Here is a 22719-nt window from a genome sequence, read left to right on the forward strand (position 1 = left end):
GTAGGCTACCTGTTTTCCATCTGTTTCCAGTCATTATGCTGAGCTAAGATAATGGCTGGTGGCTGTACCTTCTATATTTAAAGTGAACAGACATGAGAGTAGTATCAATGTTCTCCTTTAGGGGCTTGTTCACAATTTAAAGTTGAACTTTTTTTGTCAAATTCAGTTTTGGTGCACTTGAACCCACATGAATACACATCCTACATACAGTTATAAGGGAGGAATCACAATAAACTGTTATCCTTTTTGCAACCGAGCTCAGCTAATTAACGATTAGCGAGCTTATTAACTTGAAGATCTTTATTGACCCTCTTCAATACGTTATTTTCATGAGCAAAATTTAGCCTGATGGTGAAGTAAATGTCAGGGGAAGTCAAGAGAGAGTGATTGAATTAGCTGTTAGAATTGGAGTTTGGATCTGCGAGGTCTGACTCACGGATGTAAGATGGTGCTATAATTCCACTGGCCAACTATTTCAGCTCTGCAATACTCTGCATCTCCCTTCCACAATCTGTGTGCTACCATTTACAAAATCTCCATTACAAAAGGAAATGACAACCTATACGCTAAAAACGCCATGTTTTAGTGAACATTTGGATCATGCAGTAAGCAACCTTCTTGGTTCTTTTCCATCTTTTGCTATGATTTAGCTGTTTTTTTTTTCATGCCGGTGTTCGCCTCCCCACCTGCAAAGGTTCCACTCAAACAAATTCTCCCTGACACTATTTTGCAAGCGCACTGTCACTACATCCTGGGCCTAGCGGCGCCCAAGAAGATTGTGATAGGTTTAGAGCAGAGGTCTTCAACCTTTTTTCCTCCGAGTGTCTGATAGCTACTCATGTGCTAACATTTATTCACAAAGCTGAGCTCCACCAAACCAGCTGAAAAAGTTTATTTTATGTGAACAATAACAATCTGAGCTCTCGAGCCTCCTGGTTTAAAGAAATACAAACAAGCCAGAGCGTCAAAAGCAGAGCGATACATGGGTGCAGCCAAGCTGTTCACCAGTGCTGGCACAGTGGTGGTGATACGTCTGGTTAAACAAGAACAAAACACAAAATTTGGGATTTTAAATTTAAGCCACTGTAGCCTCCTGAGAGCTGTTTATTTGTAGCACTTTGTTTTAACAGCTTTTAACATTACAGTATCAGACTTGACAAACACATTTTAAAAAAGGGTACCAAAAGGTTTATGGTTCTGCTTGTAATCAAGCGGGAACCAACAGTGATGTCACCCATTGGTTTATGAACGTCCGTATTGATGCTTCGAGTTTGGATTTTGGCCATCACCATCTTGCTAATTAGGAGCGGTTTGGAGCTGGGGAGGAGCAAGCGATGGATCTGACTTCATCTGACTGGAAATCCAACAATACTACATCCCGCCCACCGATAGTCGTAATCTGACTGCACCACGGGCCTGTCAATCAAACAGACACACTCCCAAAAAGCAGTCTTTTTCTGTAATTAATGAATGGATTTTTTTCAGATGGACTGCCAGAAACCTAATAAGAAGGAGGAACATGAGCTAACAAAACTGAAATAACTCTAATTGTATACATTTTAATTTGAATGAGAATCTATTGAGACGGAGGCTTTTTGGAGCCAACTTCTAGTCGCACTCGGTGGCATCGGCCTCATTTTTCAGACTTTACTTCCCCTTTTATATACTGTCAAATCTCTGGATTAGGTGCTCAGTCGTATGGTACTAAAGAAACAAAAATGTGTAATCTATATCCAGGCATTGGAGGCATAATTTCCCAATACATGGGAAAATCCAGAAACACAGGTTTGTAAGTAGGGGTTCATGTTTCTGTTATTTAATAATTGGTTTGAACTAGTATGTCACTATGCCCTTTTTTTTTTTTTTAAATATCCTTTAAATGTGCACATATTTTCCAGCACTGGTAAATTGGATTTTATGTGCAGAAATGAGCTTACAAATTGAAGCATAAAGCTGTGTGTAACCCCAATTTATAAATGAAGCTTTCAGCTGTTTCGATTGTCAGCAGCTCCCACGTTGCAGTACTTTTGCGTGCACTGTGGAGGCTGTCGGCTGTTTGCTACTAATGCATTTTTCCCAGCAGGACTGGCAGAGCTGCCGTCCTGCTGCGAGCTGTGAGAGGTCTTTGAAATCCCCTGCTGAGGTTGTGCTCTTTTCTGTCTCCTTCTTCGCTCTCCCTCTCTCCGCAGGCCTCCGCCTGATAATGCTGTCACTACTCGCAGCATCAAGAAACCACAGCCAGGATGATGGATGTGCGTAAGCATGACTACTGTCAGAGACGTGGTGGATGTGACAGAGGCGGCGCGATCCCGCTGGGGACGTACTTCATGTGGAAGGAGTTGTAGCTCTTTGTTAGCACTGTCGTCTCGCAGTCAGATGAATGTGCCTTTGATGTTTTTTGTTGTTGTTTGCTATTTGTTTTTGCTTGTGTTCCGAAAGACACATAAATGATCTGAATTAGAGATGATTGTCTACATTTATTTGAGCTGTGAAGGACTCGTTGCCTTCCCCGTGCACTGGGTGGCCCTCCACCGAGGCCAAAGTCACCGAATCAATGAACTGTAGCTGCTGCAGAGGCCACTTTCTCACACTCACACGTACTGTACTTCATTTCAATGCCAGTTTATTATACAAGATTGATAAAATGTTACATTATGCACCGAGGGACCAGAAGTGATTAGACCTTGATACGAAAGCTGATATGCTGAGACATCAGCTTTGATGCTGATAGCAGTGCTGTTTGCACACAAGGGGAAAGCAAAACAGAAAGCAGCACCTGTACAATGAATGCAGTATAAATAACAACGCAGAAAACATTACTTTTGTCAGTCTCATAACAATAGAGTTTAGTTGAGATGCTTATTGTTTTTTTAAAGTCTGTACGTTACATCGGTGTTGCATAGAATTGTAGCGTACAGGTGAGTATTTTGTTTTAAAAGAATTCTCTCTATCTAAAATGTGCTAACATTAGCCAGAGTCAGGAATTAAGTGTCACTATTATGTGGAAGGCCATTACTGCCAGGAAAAAATATATTAATGGTCAACGTAATGATAATAAATTGAAATACTCATGGTCAAAAAACTATGTCAAAATGGTGACTTTTAAAGTCAAATTTATGACTCAAGACAAGTCAAGTTTTTTGACTTTGTCACTCAATTTTATGTTGGCATCATATGATTTTGACTCACTAAACTAAAGGCGTATCATATTGTAATTTTGACATATTTTTAAATGTCTATTATATCTTTTAGTATAGTATACCATAGTATGCATTTTTTTGCTACTCTATAGTTTTACTAATGGTGTACTGTAGTGTAGTCTGTATAAAATGACATTTATTTATTTGTTTGTTTATTTGTCTTGAATATAACTTGTTGTTTTAAATGTGACATACTCTTATGCAGATTTAATATGAGATGTGACAAGTTGAATTACCACCTCAATGAATAATAAAGTTATTTTGTGTTCTATAATTTTGAGTGAATAAATCCATATTCTGTTCGAATTTGGAATTAAAATGTGATACTTTTAAATTTGAATCTCATTTACAAGATTTGCATTGTCTTCTTTTTTTCTGTGTTGCATAAATGGTCTTCCATACATCACCTACAAAGTAAAAGGCTATTCACAAAAAGTTGACCCCACTATAAAATTATGTTCACAGTGAACCAGATGAACCAAAACCCATCAAACCCACCCACTTCTGGCAGCCTCGGTACACTGCAGTTTTCACAGGTGTTGGGGCGTTATCACATCCTGCACATTACAACCTGCTGAAATGCCCTCAAGCTTTAGCCACAGTGATTCTGTGCTGGAAATAATCTGCTTACAGCCTCTGGTGCTCTACATCTGCTGCGTGCGTGTGCTGTTCACTGCCTATCAGTAAAACACACAACACTCTCCGCGCAGAACTGCTCTTCACGATACCAATGTGAGGGAGCGTCTTCGTCTGTGCGGTACGAGACACCGTAAACAGCGATCCAATTCTCCCAGTTAACATTCTGGCCTGAAAATCCCCTTGTTAGTTGTGCGTGAATCACAGTCATTAAATGCTTCAGACGAGTGTGTGGCACGATCCTTCACACACAATTCTTTTTTTTTTTTTTCTCGAAGGGCACCGACAATTGAAATGTCAAGCATACACTTTGAAGCAGAACACAGAAAGGGATTATTTCCTGTGTCTCTGTATGATGAATGTATTACCTCCCGTCTGCAAGAGCGCCGGCTGCTGCGTTTATGTTCAGGATTCAGTCTGTGAGGTGTGCGAGGCTTTTAATGCATGACCTTGTGGAAGGAGCTGCAGAGGGGAGGGGAGGACTGCAGCCCTTTCAATTACAATATGGACATGATCCTCACTATAATGGACACTGCAGTGTTGGTCACGTACTGTATGCGATCACCCGGTGAAACAGTATAGCAGTGAGATGTACTGCAGTGCTTTAGAGTATTTACTCTGGTTGATGTGTATATTTTAAAAGCAGCTACAATCGATATTGTCTATCGTATTAATGAGACAGAGAGACCTATCACACAAATCTGCTGCTCTCCTCTGCTTTATTGAACATTACAGTGCGTTCCAGCTAATTGTTCAGACATCTAGCTGCAACTTTACTGTTTGGGTTCACTCTCACAGATCTCATCGCGTCACTTAGACCACAGCAGAACAAAAAACATTAAAAAAAAAAAAAAAAAGCTAGAAAAACCCACTGAACACGACCTGCTTAACAGCAAACAGCCGACAGACACAGTTAGCGATTGGCTGGATAGCACGGGGGAGCTTTTAGCAGCGGAAGAGCGAAATCTAAAAAAAAAAGGACTGAGACCAAAAAGAGAATAAAAAAGATGACAGAGTAAATACTGCGTATGTAATAAAGTGAATGAAACATAACACAACTCCAAATGAATGATAAGGTTGTTTCCATAACTGATGTGTAAATATGGTAGGCTGCTCTGTGCTAACAAGTTAAGAATAACCTAAAAAGTAACGTCGATACTGTGCTCACAACATATTTCAGTTAAGAAAGTAAAACCATAGTTACAGTCTGATTATGTTCCTACTCTGTGTGTGTGTGTGTGTGTGTGTGTGTGTGACGAGCCGATTGATATCAAACTTCAGCAACCAAAACCAAAAACCATCTCAAAATAGATCATTAGATTTTAAAATAGATTTAAAAAATTTCCCCTCGGGGATTAATAAAGTATATACCTACCTATACCTACCTACCTACCTACCATCTCTATTCATCTTCGACCTGCTGTTTTGTGTCTGTGTCTTTAAGATGTACTGATGTCAATGATCTTCTGATTGGCTGATTCTTTCTGAGTGACACAATCCAGAGACCAACAGCTTGTTAGCTGCGATAGAACGATTGTTTTGTGTTTTCTTTCAAATGAAAGGTTGGACAGTGGGCCTTGCTGAGGGCGGACATATGACGTGAGGACGAGTTTGTGACATCACAAACTTTCAAAAGTCCAACTGGCTCTGTTGCTGAATTAGCCCGGTGCGAACCCGACCCAGTTTCACTGCGTGAATACGTGGGTCTGGGGATGCTGCATTGAGGGTCTTTTGCAGACAATCCTTCCGATTGGACGCAAACCTCAGGGTTAATTTTAACCAATCAGCTCGCGACGAAACCGGCCGACATGCTGCAACTACCCACTGTGTCCACCACAGTTTTTTAATTTTTAATTTTTTTAATTTTAATGAACGCCAGCAGTGTGACGAGGTGCTGAGAGAGTTGCCCTCGTTACTGTCACCGGCCATCCAATCACAGTGAAGGAGGGGCGGGACAAACGCAGTTAAACACCGATACTGATCGCTAATTGGTCCGCCCTTCAGAGTGGCTGTGCAAACGAGCCGAGCTACCAGACGGTTAATCCCAGTGAAGGGCCACAGTCGGTGCAGCCAGGCTATTGCTGAATATGTTCCTTGACTGAGGTTTCTGACACTGTCACGGTATTTATTCAGCACATAGACCTGTTTATTATTTGAAACCTAAAATCTCAATTTGCAAAATAAGGGCCCTTTAATTAGTCAGCTTTGAGCATGTATCGCCACATAAAATTGGGAGGCATATGTTTTTCTTTCCACTTTGCTGTTTCCTCTGTTTCCTAAAAGCCTGGCTTTATGCTAAGCTAGGCTAACTGCATCCTGTTTTTAGCTCAAAGATAAACCTGCATTAACGGTTTCTTCTGTCAGTCGAGGGCAGCAACAGTCATGAACACTATAGTAAAGTTTTAACACCTTTTGAAACTATCCTTTAGCAGACTAAATGCTTCGCTATGTTTGGTGCTTGATAGGTCGTTTTTTTTCTTATTTAAAAAATTGGGTCTTTTAGTTTGAAAAAAGACGTGTGCTTCTTGCAAATAATACTGATGAGACCGATGAGTGTGAACCAAACTGTGATGGTTCGGAAAATAAAAACAATGAACCGATACTTTAATGCCACTGGAGTTAGTCACTATGAGGGACTCTTTTAACATTGGCATTGTGAAAATATTGATAATAGCCCCTTATACAGTAACTCATATGTTAGTCTTTAGAGTTTCTCAACTCCTGGAGAGAACAAAAATAAGGTACCTCACAAAATCTTTGATTTCTAAATTCTAATCAGTATTTAGTTGAAGCGAATACACTAAATGGCCGACTGGATGGTTCTAAAAATGTACAGCAATAAAATATCTGTTTTATACTGAAGCCTCCTGCTGCTGGATTATGATCTATCTCCTTTTCCTCACCTGACATGATGGTAAAACTGCCCCTCCGGGATTTAACGAACTAAAAATAGACCGCTGAACTGCTATTCTTATCATTTCTATTGCAGTCTGCTGACTTTATGGCTACTTAGGATTTCTCTCCGTCCCTAATGGGGCGGTAGGAAATGGTGTTCCCTGCTGTATCCCCTTCACTGTGTTCATGGTGAGAAGTCACACACATCGCCTTTACCATCACTCTCACACACACACACACACACACACACTCACACACACACACACTGACTGCACTATAGCTTTGAGCACATTTACATTGACAGTAATACTTGAAACTATTCTGCAGCTCATAAAATAAGTTGAAAATGATGGAAGGTTTAAATGCCCACAAAATCCATAAAATGAGGAACAGCAGGCTGCACTGTCAGGAACTGGTCCTCACAAGTACAGCTAGTAGACACACACACGGTGATCCAGTCATGACAAGCTAAAAATAGCCATTATTACTGTGAATCAGTATTGCCAGTGAAACAGCTCTCTGCATTACCAGAGAACCAGATTTTGACGCTCAGGCAGCTTTAGAAACACTGTCACATGCCCATCCATCATCTATACCCGCTTTATCCTGAACAGGGTCACGGGGGGCTGGAGCCTATCCCAGCTCACTTAGGGCGAAGGCAGGGTTCACCGTGGACAGCTCGCCAGTCCATCACAGGGCCAACACTTACAGACAGACAGAAACAAAGACCATTCACAGCTAAGGACAATTTGTAGAATCACCAATTAACCTGAGATGCATGTTTTTTGGACGGGAGAATCCACGCAGGCACAGGGAGAACATGCAAACTCCATACTGGAATCGAACCCGGAACCTTTTCCCTGTGAGGCGACAGTGCCAACCACTGCATCACTGTCACAAGCCATGAATACAAAAGAGGAAGAGACATGCGAGGAATCGTTTAAGATCGTAACCATCTGCCCGTACATGCAATTGTATTTAGGAATCAGTGCATGTGAGGCACACAGTGCACAACCTATTGGTTTCAGTCTAATTTGCGTGTTGTTGTTGGTTATTCACAGAATTTGTAATTAAGCAAGAAACCTTTGAAGAGAAGACTTTGCAAGAGAAAAAGGATTAAAAAGCTACAAATTAAAATGGTTGTTTTCTAGACTTGGACGTTTTGAGATTAGCTGCTCTATTGTGTAGTACAAAAACATGTCCAGCTTTAATCCACCTGTCATTTTTAAATCCTTCACTCTTTAAGAGCTCCAATACAGTTTTATTTGTATGATTATTATCAGGAAACTGACACAGGATTTGAAGCTGAAATTAAGTTATCTCATTTCAAAATGTGAGTTTGGATGATGTGAGAGATGCAAGGTTTTCTGCAGGGTGAGTCAGTCAGTCTTCAGCCCGAAGCCGGCCAAATGTCCTGAATCACTGAGACAAGGCAGAGCCATAAAACTCCCAGACACCACTCTCATTCTCTGATAGGGAACCTGGACAGCGATCGCAATCACCGACTGTGCTTAGTAAGTATTTATTCTCTGGCTTTTATCCACAATTACAATGAGAGATTCAGCTGCAAAGCCACCACCTCAGTCTCTGATTGAAGCTCTTTTAAATCAGCAGATGTCAAAAATAAAGCAGAGACACAGAAATGACAGCAGTCCAGAAGACAAGGCTGAAAATGTTCCTTTTTCCCCACATTCACATCATACTGTAACATTATGCCCATTTTTTCCAGTGGAGCTGCAGAATAATAGCCCTCTCCAGGCTCCACCATGCACTTTAAGATGAAACACTGGGAGAGATTAGGGTTTTCACACAGACTTCAAAGACTGCCATGTCCAACAAAATGTGCGTAATTCAGGCACAAAATGTGCGGTCATGAAACCATTCCCTCTGTCAAGTGAGATTTTCTCACACTCAGTTCCCTTTAAAGGAGGACCGCTGAGGATGAAACTCATCCTGTTCTAACATGATCTAAACTTCAGGGAGTAGTCGCTTTAATATCATCATTCGATCAGGTCTGATTAAAACTGCTGGACGGTCAGGGTAAAAACTACTCACACAGAATTCTAAAGTGTTGAATTTATTACTATTGAGTGATAAAACAATGGTTGTACAGGATATTTTTGCCATAAATTGATTACTTCAAATTAAGAGCATATATTTTCTGCAATATTTCTATTGTGGAAACATTTAAGAAAGGAAAATCTGTATATTTTTTGGATTTCATTGAGTCAGATTTAATGTTGTGAGATAATGTATTTACTATAAGAAAATGGAAAACAACTACAAAGAGACACAAAACCACAATGAAGCCCAAAACAACCACAAAGACTCAAAACTAACACAGATGCAAAACAGCCAGAAAAAAAAAAAATAGCCACATAGAGACACAAAACAACCACAATGAGACACAAAACAACATTATATTTAATTTAGTTGACACTTTTATCCAAAGTGACTTACAATAAGTGCATTTCAACCATGAGGGTACAAAACCCAGAACAACAAGAATCAAGAAAATACAATTTCTTCCAGAAAGCCAAACTACAAAGTTCTATCAGTAAGTTCTATTTTAAGTTCTACTAAAGTTCTACTGTTCAAGGTAAAGTCTGAAGAGGTGTGTTTTTAGTTTGCGGTGGAAGATGTACAGAGTTTCCACTGTCCTGATGTCGGTGGGGAACTCATTCCACCATTTAGGAGCCAGGACAGAAAACAGTCGTGATTTTGTTGAGTGTTTAACTCAGTGAGGGAGCAACAAGCTGATTGGTGGAAGCAGAGCGGAGGGAGCAGGCTGGGATGTAAGGTTGGACCATGTCCTGGATGTAGACTGGACCTGATCTGTTCGCAGCACGGTACGCAAGTACCAATGTTTTGAAACGGAACATAGAGACCACAACCACATAGAGACACAAAACAACTACAATGAGACACAAAAAAAAACACAATGATACAGGACAGCCAGAAAGGAAATAGAAAATAACCACAAATCACGTTGAGAAATGACCAAAGACGCACCCACAAGGCCACAAAGACACACACAATTACTCCAAAGCAACGGTAAACAACTAGAGAGAGATAGTGACCACAAAATGATTAAAACTATTTAGAAATAGGCACAAAATGGCTTCAACAGACACAGAACAACCACAAAGGCTGCATTGTTGCCGGTAGTTCTCTCTCGTTCTGGGTGTCTTAGTCCTTGCTAGGCGGAGGGTTATTTTTACCGTGTCTGTGTTGTCACATAATCTGCCTATGATTGAATATACTGTAAATTCTGACCTGTAAAATCTAAAATCCTGCACACAGCTGGCATTCAGTAAACAAATGTATCAGCCCTCCTGTTGATCCAGCATAAGTACAAAAACAGGTAAGTGAGAACCAATACAGCAAACTGGGAGCTTATCCACAGATGAGAGAGAGGAGAGGGTTGTCAGACTGGTTAAGTCTACGTGATGTCTAAAAATATTATCATATGTGTGTGTGTGTGTGTGTGTGTGTGTGTGTGTGTGTGTGTGTGTGTGTGTGTGTGTGTGTGTGTGTGTGTGTGTGTGTGTGTGTGTGTGTGTCAGGGTGTGAAAATCGTTTCCCCTTACCTGTATTTTCCCGTGTTGTCGTGATCACCCTGTGGGGCACTCGAGGTGAGACCTTCAGCCCAGCTCGTATCTGATAAAACCTGAGATGGAGGATACAAACACAGCAATCAAACACTTGTATCCAATGTGGCCTGAAAGCATTCAAAAATATGGGAAAACTAAACTGTGCTGGTGTTCAGCATCCTGTCTTAATGTCAAGGTAAAATAAAAGCTTAAAGTAGCGGGTGGACATCACACCAGGATTTTTCCTTTTTTTTTTCTCTCTCTCACTCTTTTTACAAATGTTTTTTTAAATAAATACTTCCATAAACTTTACAGCTATCAGAAGAGTAATTTCTAGAGCAGTACAGCAGCTTTATTTCAACACAGATGTTAGCCAGCATGTTATCTGTAGCTGCTCGCTAACGGCATTTGATTATTTCTGTTAGTATAAAAAAGCAAATATTTAATATATTAAATACAATATAATATTTTCTTCCCTTGAGGAGCTAAAAGCTATGCTTTTCATTGTTAAACTTTTTAAGTACAAACTGTTTCAATAGGCTACAAAAACATTGAGGACTAAGTTAAAAACCTGAGTGGAGGAGCCAAGGACAAAGTATCATGATTTTTTTGAGTAAGAAAGCTGAAATTTACAACCCATAAAAAGATGTGATAAAACCTCCTATTATTGTGACCTGTAGTGAGGATATGTGTTGCTGTGAACTCATCACTTTTAAAATTACAATGAAACAGGCCGAAATTACAGCTAAAGATCTCTGCAACTGCAATCTGACTAGTAAGAAAGATATTTACACATTTAAACAAATTTGGGTATCTTGCTTTTTCCCATTTATTAAACTAACAAAATTAAGATTACAGACAATCACAATGCATTTATGACCAGTCATATCTCTGTTTTAAGATACTAGTATTTACATTTTGACATGTCAATTTCCAATTTAAGTGTCTCATATTGTATAAATTCTGATTAAAAAAATTTCCTTTGATTATAAAACAGGCCGAGGTGCTGTAAATGATGTGAAAGTGTCAAAACACTGGTGTTGCTTCTTGCCACCTCTGACCTCAAACATCAAACAAACTCATTGTGATAATTACTGTACGTCGCATTGGAGGAGGGCACGGTTTGTAAAAGCCGTGACGAGACGGGTTTGGAAGTACTTTTCATGACTTGGCTGAGAAGTTAACAATCATGTTAAACAAAATCAGGCATGAATTGTACAAATGTTGCTAAATTATTAAAGGACAACAGGCAAATGGTTATTAATAATGTAAAGCACCTCTACTCAAAAGCTGTAAAGTATCCTGTATAGTATCAGACGAGGACTCGTACCTAGAATTTAAGATTTAGGGTAAAATGACGGTCTGAATAACCTAAATATGGATTATTTACATTCCAGGCTGTGCAGCAGGTCAGTCTCACTGTTCAGGTTAAAGCAGCTTTGAGTAAAAGCACATTTCGAGAACACAATTGTCCCATCAGTGTGTTAACGACAGCGCTCGTAGAAATTGAGGCTCGACAGAGAAGAGCACAGAATAAATAAGAGATGTTTACAGAATGAAACAGGTCAACTCGGCGGCCCCTGACTGGTTAAATCACAACTCTTATTACAGGGATTTATCGATGTGTGTGCTGTTTTCAAGTTACCAGAAACTGCATTATTATTTTCTGTAAATATTGGGTTAAGAGGCTGAAAGTTACACATCTAGAGTAAAATAGTTCTTATGCTGGAGGATAGTGAAACTAATTTGCAATTTCTTTGCATAATTAAAGGAACTGAATTTCACTAAGAAAACAGAGCTGAGTTCTTTGAGTATCTAAAGCGATCTTGGACGCAAACTTTGCCCCCTTTAGTGAAACCTAAAATTCTGTTGTTATCTTCATCTCCTTCATTTATAAATCAAATGTAGATTTAATCAGTATTTTTAATGCAATCAGTGTACAACCGGACCCTTAAGTGTACAGCTGTGGCCCAGCAGTACAAAGATTAGTATTGATTTCAGTTATTGCATTTCAGTCTAGATCTTGCTAACTGAACTATTCTTCTTCCACAGTGGTTGATTTCTACACTGAGATCCAGTTCACATCAGATTTCTGCTGCTATCTGAAGTAACATGGCAACCTGGTAAAAACACACATATTAGTGCACTCAGCTGGAGGGATTACTGTGATAAACCCGTCCCATTTGGAGAGGGGGAATCATTTTGATAAAGCTGGTGAATCAGAGATGTGAGGTTTTAATCTTCCTGCAGACGCTTCATCGCAGGATGAACACGGCCCTTTTGTTTGTCATGGAATATCACAAAAGACTCAACAGGAGAAGAACAAAATATTGACTTCACTTCTTTAATTAAGATTCCTTAATAATCTGCTTATTGTAATTTTAAGTTTTGTTTCAGTGTTGTAATTCATTGTGTGTTTATACATATCCGTACAAAGAAACCTGCTAATTTTGGGCTGATTTTTCCTAACCTAAAAAATAATTGCCTTATTGAACCTGTGGAAAATATTCTGAGTTTGCAATCTGTAAATACAAACTAATTGTTTTTGTAGCTCCTATTTTGGGCCATTGTAACTAGCAGCTTGCAACCACTTTGTTTTGTTTGGTGTATGTCTATATCATGAATACCTTCACAATGCATTTGATTTAATACATGGTAGCAAAATATCACAAATTTCATTAGGAGTCAAAAACTGAATTAGCAGCTAAAATGTGCTAGCCAGTTGTCAGAGCAGCTTCAGTGTAGCTGCTGTTTTTCTACGTGAAATAACGAGCTGAAATTAAACAGACTGTATCGAGGGAATCTTTGGGAACTATTTATACCTAAGTCCATAAACGAAAAGCATTAACCCATTTCATTTTTTTGTTCTCAGATGGATTGAGTCCGATTTCCAGAGTGATCTTTGTACAGCAGCAGTAAAAGAAGTGAATGAGTACATGACATTTAAATTAACCAATTAATTCAATTCAATTAAATTACACCTTTACCGTTCCAGGATGACTCGTATCCTCATTAGTTCTTAAATTGTCATGTTTATCAGTGTTATCATCAGATATTGGTCTATTAAATGTTCTTGTACTCAACTACATCAGTTGTGTGTCTTATATAGTCAGTTCATTTTTATTTATTCAGTTGAGGCACATAAATAACAGGCACAAACTACTTACCCTCTTTGAAAGAGATCCACATTGTGAAACTTGTGCAACTCTAGAGAAAACTCCAGTGTTCCCTGTACTTCAGACATGATATAATCCCACTCATCACCTGTCGAAAGAGAAAGTAAATGTAACACGAGACAAACGAGCCAAAATGAGACAAAATCCACAGTTAAAGTTAAGACAATTGAAGACATTTTTAAAATCAGCTCCCACTGTTATGTCGTCTGTCTGCTGTGGTGATACAGTATGGCTCATTCAGTCTAGCGTGGTGTGGAGAACAGACTGTATGACACCATGACAGACACCTTGATCTGAACGTAGTTATCATCATCCATGTTGGAAAAATGATCACCACAATGTGATTAAATTATTTCAGAGAAAAAACACGGATGTCAGCAGCTGCAGCTTCTCTGTGTATCGTTCTCAGTATATAAAAATGTTGTGAGCTGATACGAGTTCAGTTTTTATTACCGTAAGTGTCAGACATACTTGCAATCATGGCAATTACATGCATCTTCAGAGCACATTTAAATGATAATTTCATTACACAATTATGTGTTGAATATTTTTGTCTATAGGCCTAATTTATACAAGAGATATCTCTGCATTTCAGTGGCACGTTATATAGCACTGTTTTTTTTAAATGCTTTATGTTAGGCACTTAAATGAGAAAAAAATTCAAAGATATTGTTTTTCTTCACACAAAAATTAGGACATTTAGGTTTAAAGTGGCGCATATAGTCTGTGGAACAAGTTCCAGTTCTCACAAAAGAAAAATGTTGACTAGTGACAAGTAAAGAGTGCTATGTTTCAACGTTTAGCAGAGTTGACTTACTCTTGGATCTTTTCCAATCAGCTTTGGTAACGCAACATGTAAAGTCATGACATTGCTCAAGAAAAGTTACAGCTACACAGGTACAATCTAAAGCAACATAGTCACCATAGGTACACAATGTTTCCGCTCATTCAGACAAATCCAGGAAAGTACTCAATGTGCTTGAACACACCGAAACGTGTGTCTGGATGAACCTGTGATCAGCAAGTCGCCCTGCTGAGCTCAGTTCACACCTGTATGATGAACAAAAGAGAAATTATAGCTCAGAACATAAACCAGATCATTTGACTTGCTGGTGCATTGTCTGAAACTATGACTTGACAGCGTATAGAGAAAGTGCCCTGAGAGCTGAAAACTATAAAACTGAGCTAACAGAGAGATGAAACACTGGCAGTGTTTACAGTGAGGTGTATCAAATAACCCCTCATTGAAGGCTTTGAAATACAATCTCTGCATGTGTGTGGTACTGGGTTTGTGTTCCTGCTGAAGCACTCACACTGTTCCAGTCTATTGTTTTTAAGCAGTGAAATATATCTACAGGGTCTGGTTTTATTTTGACCAGAACTTGTCTGAACTTTCCATTTGCTACTACTAAAATGCAAAACTTTCAGCTGATAAAAGCTGCAAGTCCCAGCTCGCTGTTACTATCCATCTCTGCACAGTGGATATGAAGTGAATATAACATATCTGTGGCAGACTGACCACTGAAATGAAGTACAGTTGTAGTTAAATCTGAAAGAAGGGGTTCTTAATTTCCAACAGAGGAAGACAAAAGCAGGCCTCTGATCTCCAGCTAGCAGCCGTCAATCAGCCATCTGAAATGGCAGATGGGTTGGTTAAAATGTTGTTTTGGCAGAATTTTATGTTTTCAGCTGACTCGTTTTGAAGAAACTATAAATGTAACCTTATATTTGTATTTTGCTATATGCGAGCTCTTTACCTGCTTTGCTGTGATTCAGTTTGAATGTTTAAAAAGAAAAGGCTGAAAGGACTCGCCGATGTTTTGGTCTATCCTCGCTATAATGCTGCTGAATAACCAGCAGGATACTAACGTTAGCCTTAACTTGGAGAAACTCCTGGATGACGCTGGTTACTACCGCCGGCTGGAAGCTTGTTAGTTCAACACGCTAAATTACATTAGAACAAATCAACGTTTCTTAAACCTCACAGCTTGTGTTTTTGGGGACACAAATTTTGCCAAACATACCATCTACCACAGTCAAATGCACACTGCTGTTAAGGGAACAACTACAATGTTTAATCGGAGCCATAACTAATGTTTTAGTTGGACTCACTTCTCTGGAGTGTAGGATGAAGGTTGAGGACCTTGGTTCGAGGTGACTGTTTTTTTTGTTTTTTTTTTTTAATTTCACTTTATTAATCCCCGAGGGGAAATTTCTTCGCTACAGCAGGGGGGGCTCTCAGGGGGGAGCTGCTGCAACAGGCTGCCACTAGCGCGGCGCCAGGTAACCTGACCTGAGGTGCATGTTTTTGGATGATGGGAGGAAGCCGGAGAACCCGGAGAGAACCCACACAAGCACAGGGAGAACATGCAAACTCCGCACAGAAAGGCCCAGGACCGGATTCGAACCCGGAACCTTTTTGCTGTGAGGCGACAATGCTAGCCACTGCACCACCGTGCCGTACTCAGCCATTTCCAGCCAGCAGATTGCAGCACTGGGACCAGGTCCTGCTGTCAGTGGTGAAAGTACATAACTAAGTATATTTACTGAAGTACTCTACAGTTTAGAGGTACTTGTACTTGAGTATTTCCATTTGATGTTACACTATATCTTATACTTCTACTCCACAACATTTATTTGAAAGCTTTGGTTATTTTTTTTTTTAAATTAGCTTGACCATGACAACATTAAAATGATGCTCACATATGAAGGAAGTCCAATAATTTATATATGATGAAATATATATAAAACTATCTATCTATCTATCTATGTAAAACTGATATATGTTGCATACTGAGTACTTTTACTGAGGTAAAATATATATAAATTATTTATATTTTATATAATATAGTAGTCGCTCCACCACTGCATATCACATCAAATTTGACAGCGTTGCAGATGAAAATCTTTTAACAGGTTTGGTAATTTCAGTGTGTACTTACTCCTTGTTATAAGGCTGTTATTTATTCTCTACATTTTAGATCAGGCTGAATTGAAAACATCTTTTTTTATTTTCTATTTTCAAATCTCACTCCAGCCTGGTGGTGGAGACTCATTTCAGAGACTTATTATTGCTAAACATTCTCCCAACTGTCTATTAGGAGCTATTACTGACTGAATTTGGGGATTTTCCTTCAGCTGGAAATCTCAAAAAATAGCCTGATGCTTAAGGAAATAAATGTAAAAAAAAAAAAAAAAAACGTGCAGAGCAAGCCAGCAGTCAGGTTTGATTTGTCACTTCACTGTGAGCAGAGAAATTGTTTCCTCAGTGTCCTTTCCTGACGCCACAAATGTATTTGAGCAAAAGGGGGTGAGTCTAAGGTGTCTTCATAGTTGGCAGGGAAACACTCCTCTCCTCTTTAACTTATCCTGATAAAATGGATTATAAGTATCTTGCCAAGTGTAGAGAAAGAAGAGGGCAAATAAATCTTCAGTATAAACCAAACCCCAGCCTCCCAACACCACAGCAGTCTGGGGGAGAACAAAGAGGTGTCCACATTAAAGCACAGGATCATGACAGCATGGCAGTGTGGTCCGCAGGACCAGAATAACATTTTCCAATGTGGTACATCAGCTGCCCACTGCTACAAATGGCCTGAAGAGACAAAGAAAGGACAAAGCTGCTTTGCATCTTTTTGCTGACTGGACGTTTTGCATTTAACGGCAGTCATCATAACGCCGCGAGCCATGTACAGGTCATTTAACGGAGAGGCCGTGAGACACTGGAGTACTTTTCTTTAGCGTTGATTAAGAGATGGATGAAGCTGCTCCATTGCTTCCCTAGTTTTACTGACCTGTACTGTGAGCCAGCGTCCTATTATCTGTTACGTGCTGTCTCAGATTCAGCTCGCTACTCCAGCGATGTGTTAGGCAGGCAGTAAAGGAGACGTATGAACACTGTGTGCTTGATTAAATGGAGGCTCACAGGCAGGGACGTACTGTAATGTGCTTTCATTCCCACCAAAACAATCTCGACGTGGCCAGAAGACACAGGGACACGCGCTGCCGCATCAATAAGTTAATCAAATGAGCGAGGCACACAGCAAAGCACCCATGCTGACAGCTTCAAAGGTACACAGCTGTCCTTCATCGGAGCTTATCTACGCTGTGTTTCCTTTGATGACCATGACAATGATGAACATGGATGATGATGATGATGATGATGAAACGAAGCACTGGCGGAAGCAGAACTGCAGCAAAAGAGCTTTAAAGGGACATGTGGTGTTACACTTGTTTTCATAGTGTGAACAGGCCTGTCACGATTATTACATAATCGCCTGATCACAACTATTTGCACTGGCTAGTTATTTTTCATAGTTGTTGGAATAGCAGCTGGATGAAACCACAGACTGTATATATAAATGTGGGCGTAGCTTCTGAATCTGAAAAATTAGGCCGATGTGCCTTCAGCTGCAATACCACCGAGTGCCACTAGAGGTTGGCTCCATAGACTCTCATTCAACTAGTCTCATGAAATTCAAAGTCAGTAAAGGTTTTCGACAAGTTATTACAGTTTTTGCGAGCTAAAGTCACTCCTTCTTATTAGTTTTCAGGCGGACTGTCTAAAAATAATCCCATCATCAATTAGAAAATAAGCTTCAAAAAGCCGTGTTTTTGGTTCCACCGCTCGCTTCCCCCAGGTCGCCCAAATATGGTCACTTGTGGCTCCAAACCACTGCGAACTAGCAAGATGGTGAAGGATAAAATCTAAACTCGAAGCTTCATAACAGCCGTTCACAAACCAATTGGTGACGTCCTGTTGGTTACAGCCATGTTGCTTAAGGTTTGACTGGTGTTCTCTTATTGCTCTTATCCCTTCTACTGCTGTGGCAACTGCAAGTGAGTGGAAAAGTAACGCCACCAACAGTTGTATTTTAAGGCGATTGGCTTATAACATTTAACCGATGAGCATCTATTGACATTAACGTCATGGATTTAGTTGGCAAGCCAAACATCACTGCCAATAAATGACACCTCTTCATAAGACTTATTTGTGTTATCAAACTATGATTAAGTTTATAGAATAATAGAAGGCATGAAATGAACAGAAAAAGACAATTATATTGTTAATCGCAATTATTTGTCTTACGATTAAACTAAAATTTCACGATGACGAGAGCCTTAGCGGTCAACAAATCCTATGAAGACATCAACCACGTTTCCCTTGAATTCTAAAGATGTACCGAGAGTCTTGAACAACTGACTACTAGATGAGATATTCAAAAGATATTTAGAAATGGCAGATACAAATATTTATTTATGCTGATTCGAGTAGACCAACTTTTATACTTGTTCAAGCAGGATCCCAGATTTCCCAGCAACATTTCTACTTTCATACTGAGAAATGAGGAGATAACCATCACTTTACTCACCTGGACATGTCCTTATAATTACTGAACAACTTGAGAACAGAAACAAGTTCAGTGGTTTTGATTTTTAAAGAATGTTTGATTTGGAATAACTACTCGAATTAAATTAATATTGAACAGAGCAGCTATGAATCCTAATAACTCAAAACACTCGAAAGACTTCTTTTTATTTCATTTGCATTAAATCAAACCCAACGTTTTCAGTACCAGCCTTTCAATGTATTTACATATTGTTGTGTCTTTTTATATCACAGTATTGCCCTGAAATGATGATCGCCCACCTCTGCTTTCCTATGTTTGATTTTATTTGGCTCCTCTGTAAACAAATATCAGTTGCTCATCTGCTGTATTTCCAACAAAGTATAAGCTGCAGGAATGTTTTCTGCCTCAGGGATTTCTGGGATCCGTAGTTTTGAAGCATTATTATTGTTGCCAAATCAACCAGGACTGAAATTTTAAGGAATATAACTTGAAATATCTCCTAACTTCATATTAGCTGTGACTGGCTTGTTTCTGGTCATGTGTGTCTTATTTTTTAAGGTTCAGGCTGCTAAACCTTTCAACTTAAATAGCAAATGTGCTAAATATGTTTGCACACAGACATGTTTCAGCAACACAAATCCTGACTGATTAGTAAAAGTAATTTTGCCACAATACCCTTAAGTCCTGTTTATTTTTCTGAACAAATCCCAGATGAAATGCCAGCGCACATATTTGCACAACCTGTAGCCTCCGAATTTGCTTGCCTGTGCACTTTTCCGAGCTATCTCTTTCTGATTTTCTCCTTGGAGCGAATCATTAAAGACTAATCATTACAAAACAGCCATCTGCTGTCTGATTACTATTTAATGCAGGCCACACACACACACACACACACGCACACACACACACACGCACACACACACACTGGTGTTTTTGGAGGTCTAGAGTTTGCGGCTACTAATTCCACCGGCGTACGGATGAACTCAAAACTCCTGGCTGCCCTTAAGCTGCCCACCTCCCCCTCCCTGCCGCCGCTGTTGGCGTCAGCTCTGCTGGGACCGCTGACTGACATCTCCCAATCTCAATTTTGAAGGGGGGGGAGGGGGGATATATAGAGGCAACATGTTCGCAGCGGCTGAGTGTTAAAGGAGCAGATTTTGCAGGCTTTGTCGTAGGTGTCATTGTTACTTACAGAGTAATTGTTTGCCACGACTGGAAGCTGCCGTACGTCTGCGCAGCTCAAAGGGCCGGAAATTAATCGCTGCTTATTCCATTCATTTAACATCCACCTCCCTCAGCAGCACACAAGAACAGACAAAGGGCTGTTACCCAAATATATGCATATGGGACAAAGGCACCATCGGGTTACAGCAGCTCATTTTAGGAAGAATAATCTGATCCGTTCAAAGTTCCTGCAACAATTTCACTATTTCTAATTTTGAGGAAAAGCTATTTCTAAACAGGCTGAGTGGAGAGTCCTTTTTTAAGAAATCCACTGACCCAGCGCCAGCACTCATGTGATGGTATAATCTAAGCATTTGCTAAAACCCTCCATGATGCTGTATCAGGCTCTTTGTTGTTAAATTACAATTCCAAATCCTCTGCAACAGACAAAAAAAAAAAAAAAAGAGATGGAGATGGAATTATGGAATTAAATGAGTCTCAGTATGACTTTGAGAGGATGTGACTGGCATCCTTGCGATCTCCAAAATCATATTCTGTTGTGATCAAATAGCTTTTCTGCAAGAGGAAAGTAAAAATCCTACAATCTTTGGCTCAGAAGTTAAAGAACGATCATGGACAGACTTGCTATTTGTATTCACAACTCTATTAAATCTGTTTATGAAGTCCTGGTCGCTCTGTGTGTGAGCTGTGAAAACAAAATGTCACAAAGTATGTCTATGGCAATTTAAATGAAATACTTTAGCAGTGTTAAATGCTTGAGGTGAGGTGAGGTTTTCTGCCCTAAAATCAAATATTTACATCACTGGGTCACATGAGTGCCTGAACTCATACTTACATTAGACCCTGAACGGCCCTATTAACTTCAATCCATTTGACCTTGCATCATTGTTTACGTATGCTTTTATCATTTCAGCAGACAAACACGCAGCTCGGGGGGCTTTGCTTTGTTCATGTGAGGCAGCCTGTAGGACTATTTCAGACCATACAGCGTCTGTGATGATGACAAACAGCTCACACTGTAGTGTAGAGCAGTTCAGACAAACATCCCTTCTCACCATAAAGATGCACCAAATACAGTAGTTTGCGAGTCTAAATCTAAATACATAATTTCAAAGCTTTTATTTTGAAAGGTACAATTAATTTAATTCCCCCCCTCCTGCTTTTTTAACTTATCAGTAAGGAGTGTACCTGCTGTAAGTATGTTCCCGCAATGACCACACGCACAATAGGTCAGACAAAGACCCTCAGCTGCCTCACAAGAGGAAGCACATACAAATTAAACCCCATTAGACTCCATGTTTCCCATCACATCCCTTCCTCATCCAGCCCTCTCTAATCAACCAGCACACAACACGGTGGGGCAGCTTTTTACTGCTTTAATAAAAGCGTCCCAATCCGCTCGTGTCCCCGCGCACACACACACACACACACACACGCGCGCGCGCGCGCGCGCGCGGACGGCCATCCCACTAAAGCAGCAGGGTGTCACATTGAGAATAAAAAGAGCCTCACCTTAGCAGTGATGTGGTGGTGTGATATCCGCGGAGGGGTTCCGGGTCCAGCCTTCACTCAGTAAATTGCTGCTTGCGGATGGATGCGCGGCTTGCAATGTTTATATCACCGCTTCTCCTGCTGCTGCTGCTGTTGCCATGGTTATTCATCCAGACCCTGTATGTTCTGCAGTCCCCCCCTCTCCCTCTCGCTCTCCCTCTCGCTCTCCTTCTCACTCTGTGTCTCTCTCCTGATTTCAATTTGGAGAAAGTGCTGCAGCGTCTCGTCGCGGGGATCTGGCTGTTTTGTTGTTTTGTTTTTCATCCACGACGTGTTTTTCACACGATCAAATCCGAAATAGTTTACATAAAAGGTGGAATATGAATAGTCAGCACCCATTCAGTGTGTGTGTGTCCCGCTGCTGCAGCTGCTGCTGCACTGTAGTGTGTGTGTGTGTGTGCGTCCAGCATGGCGAGCTGACGTCAGAGCCTGCCCCCTAAAAGTGAACCTGTGCACGCGGAAATTATCATGCTAAGAAACAAAAGAGCGAGTGTTATGCAAACATTTAATGCAAAAAATAAAACACGTGGGTGTCACGTGATTATTTTTGGCAGATTGAGTAAAAGCAAAAAATAAACTCCACTTTATGCAAGAGGATGACATTATCATGCTGGAAAAGTATTGTAATACTGTTAAAGAATCAATAAAACACGTGAGTCACTAAATAACTGGTGATTCGCTGTTTATCTTGGTCTTATTTCTGCTCCATGACTGACTTCACAGCTTTAAATTTTAACTGCAGAACTAGATGATAAAGAAAGAGACCTCTAAACAACCTCACTGTTCACTGTCCACTCAGGAAAATAGATTTATTATGACCCATAATTGTATTTCCACTGGGCCATTTAGTGATCACAGTGATATAATAGGAACAAACATTGAAGTGATGTGATGTAGCCTACTTACAGATCCACAAACTCTATCGGGACGAGGTTGGGGCCAATGGATGGGCTGACAAAACATTAAACTTGAATGTGGAAGGAAACTGTTCTTTTTTCATCTCAAACCAAAACTTATTTTTTCCTTTAACCATTTTTTCAACAACCTAGCCAAGTAGTTTTTGTGCCTAAATGGAGTTTGGTTAGAACTACGCCTTTTGCGTCATAATGAAGCGGCAAACAACAATGGCGTC

General features: G+C 40.0%; 1 protein-coding gene across 2 annotated transcripts in view; it reads right to left on the reverse strand.

Moving 5' to 3' along the window:
- The window catches only part of fam135b (family with sequence similarity 135 member B), a 51777-nt gene extending 29855 nt beyond the window's left edge, over positions 1-21922 (reverse strand). Inside the window, exons 1-3 of one of the 2 annotated variants that reach the window (XM_069176016.1) lie at positions 21549-21919; positions 13492-13588; positions 10322-10401 (exon numbers count right to left, since the gene is read on the reverse strand). In XM_069176016.1, coding sequence (XP_069032117.1) covers positions 10322-10401; positions 13492-13568 — 157 coding nt within the window. In that variant the 5' untranslated portion in view covers positions 13569-13588; positions 21549-21919. Of the gene's footprint in view, positions 1-10321; positions 10402-13491; positions 13589-21548 lie in introns of both variants that reach the window. The other variant, XM_069176017.1, reaches the window with a different exon arrangement.
- Between the last annotated feature and the right edge of the window lie 797 nt (positions 21923-22719).

Source organism: Embiotoca jacksoni, unplaced genomic scaffold (assembly GCF_022577435.1).
Source record: "Embiotoca jacksoni isolate LCO1_2020_lvr unplaced genomic scaffold, fEmbJac1.0.p SCAF_7, whole genome shotgun sequence".
Lineage (NCBI taxonomy): Eukaryota > Metazoa > Chordata > Actinopteri > Embiotocidae > Embiotoca > Embiotoca jacksoni.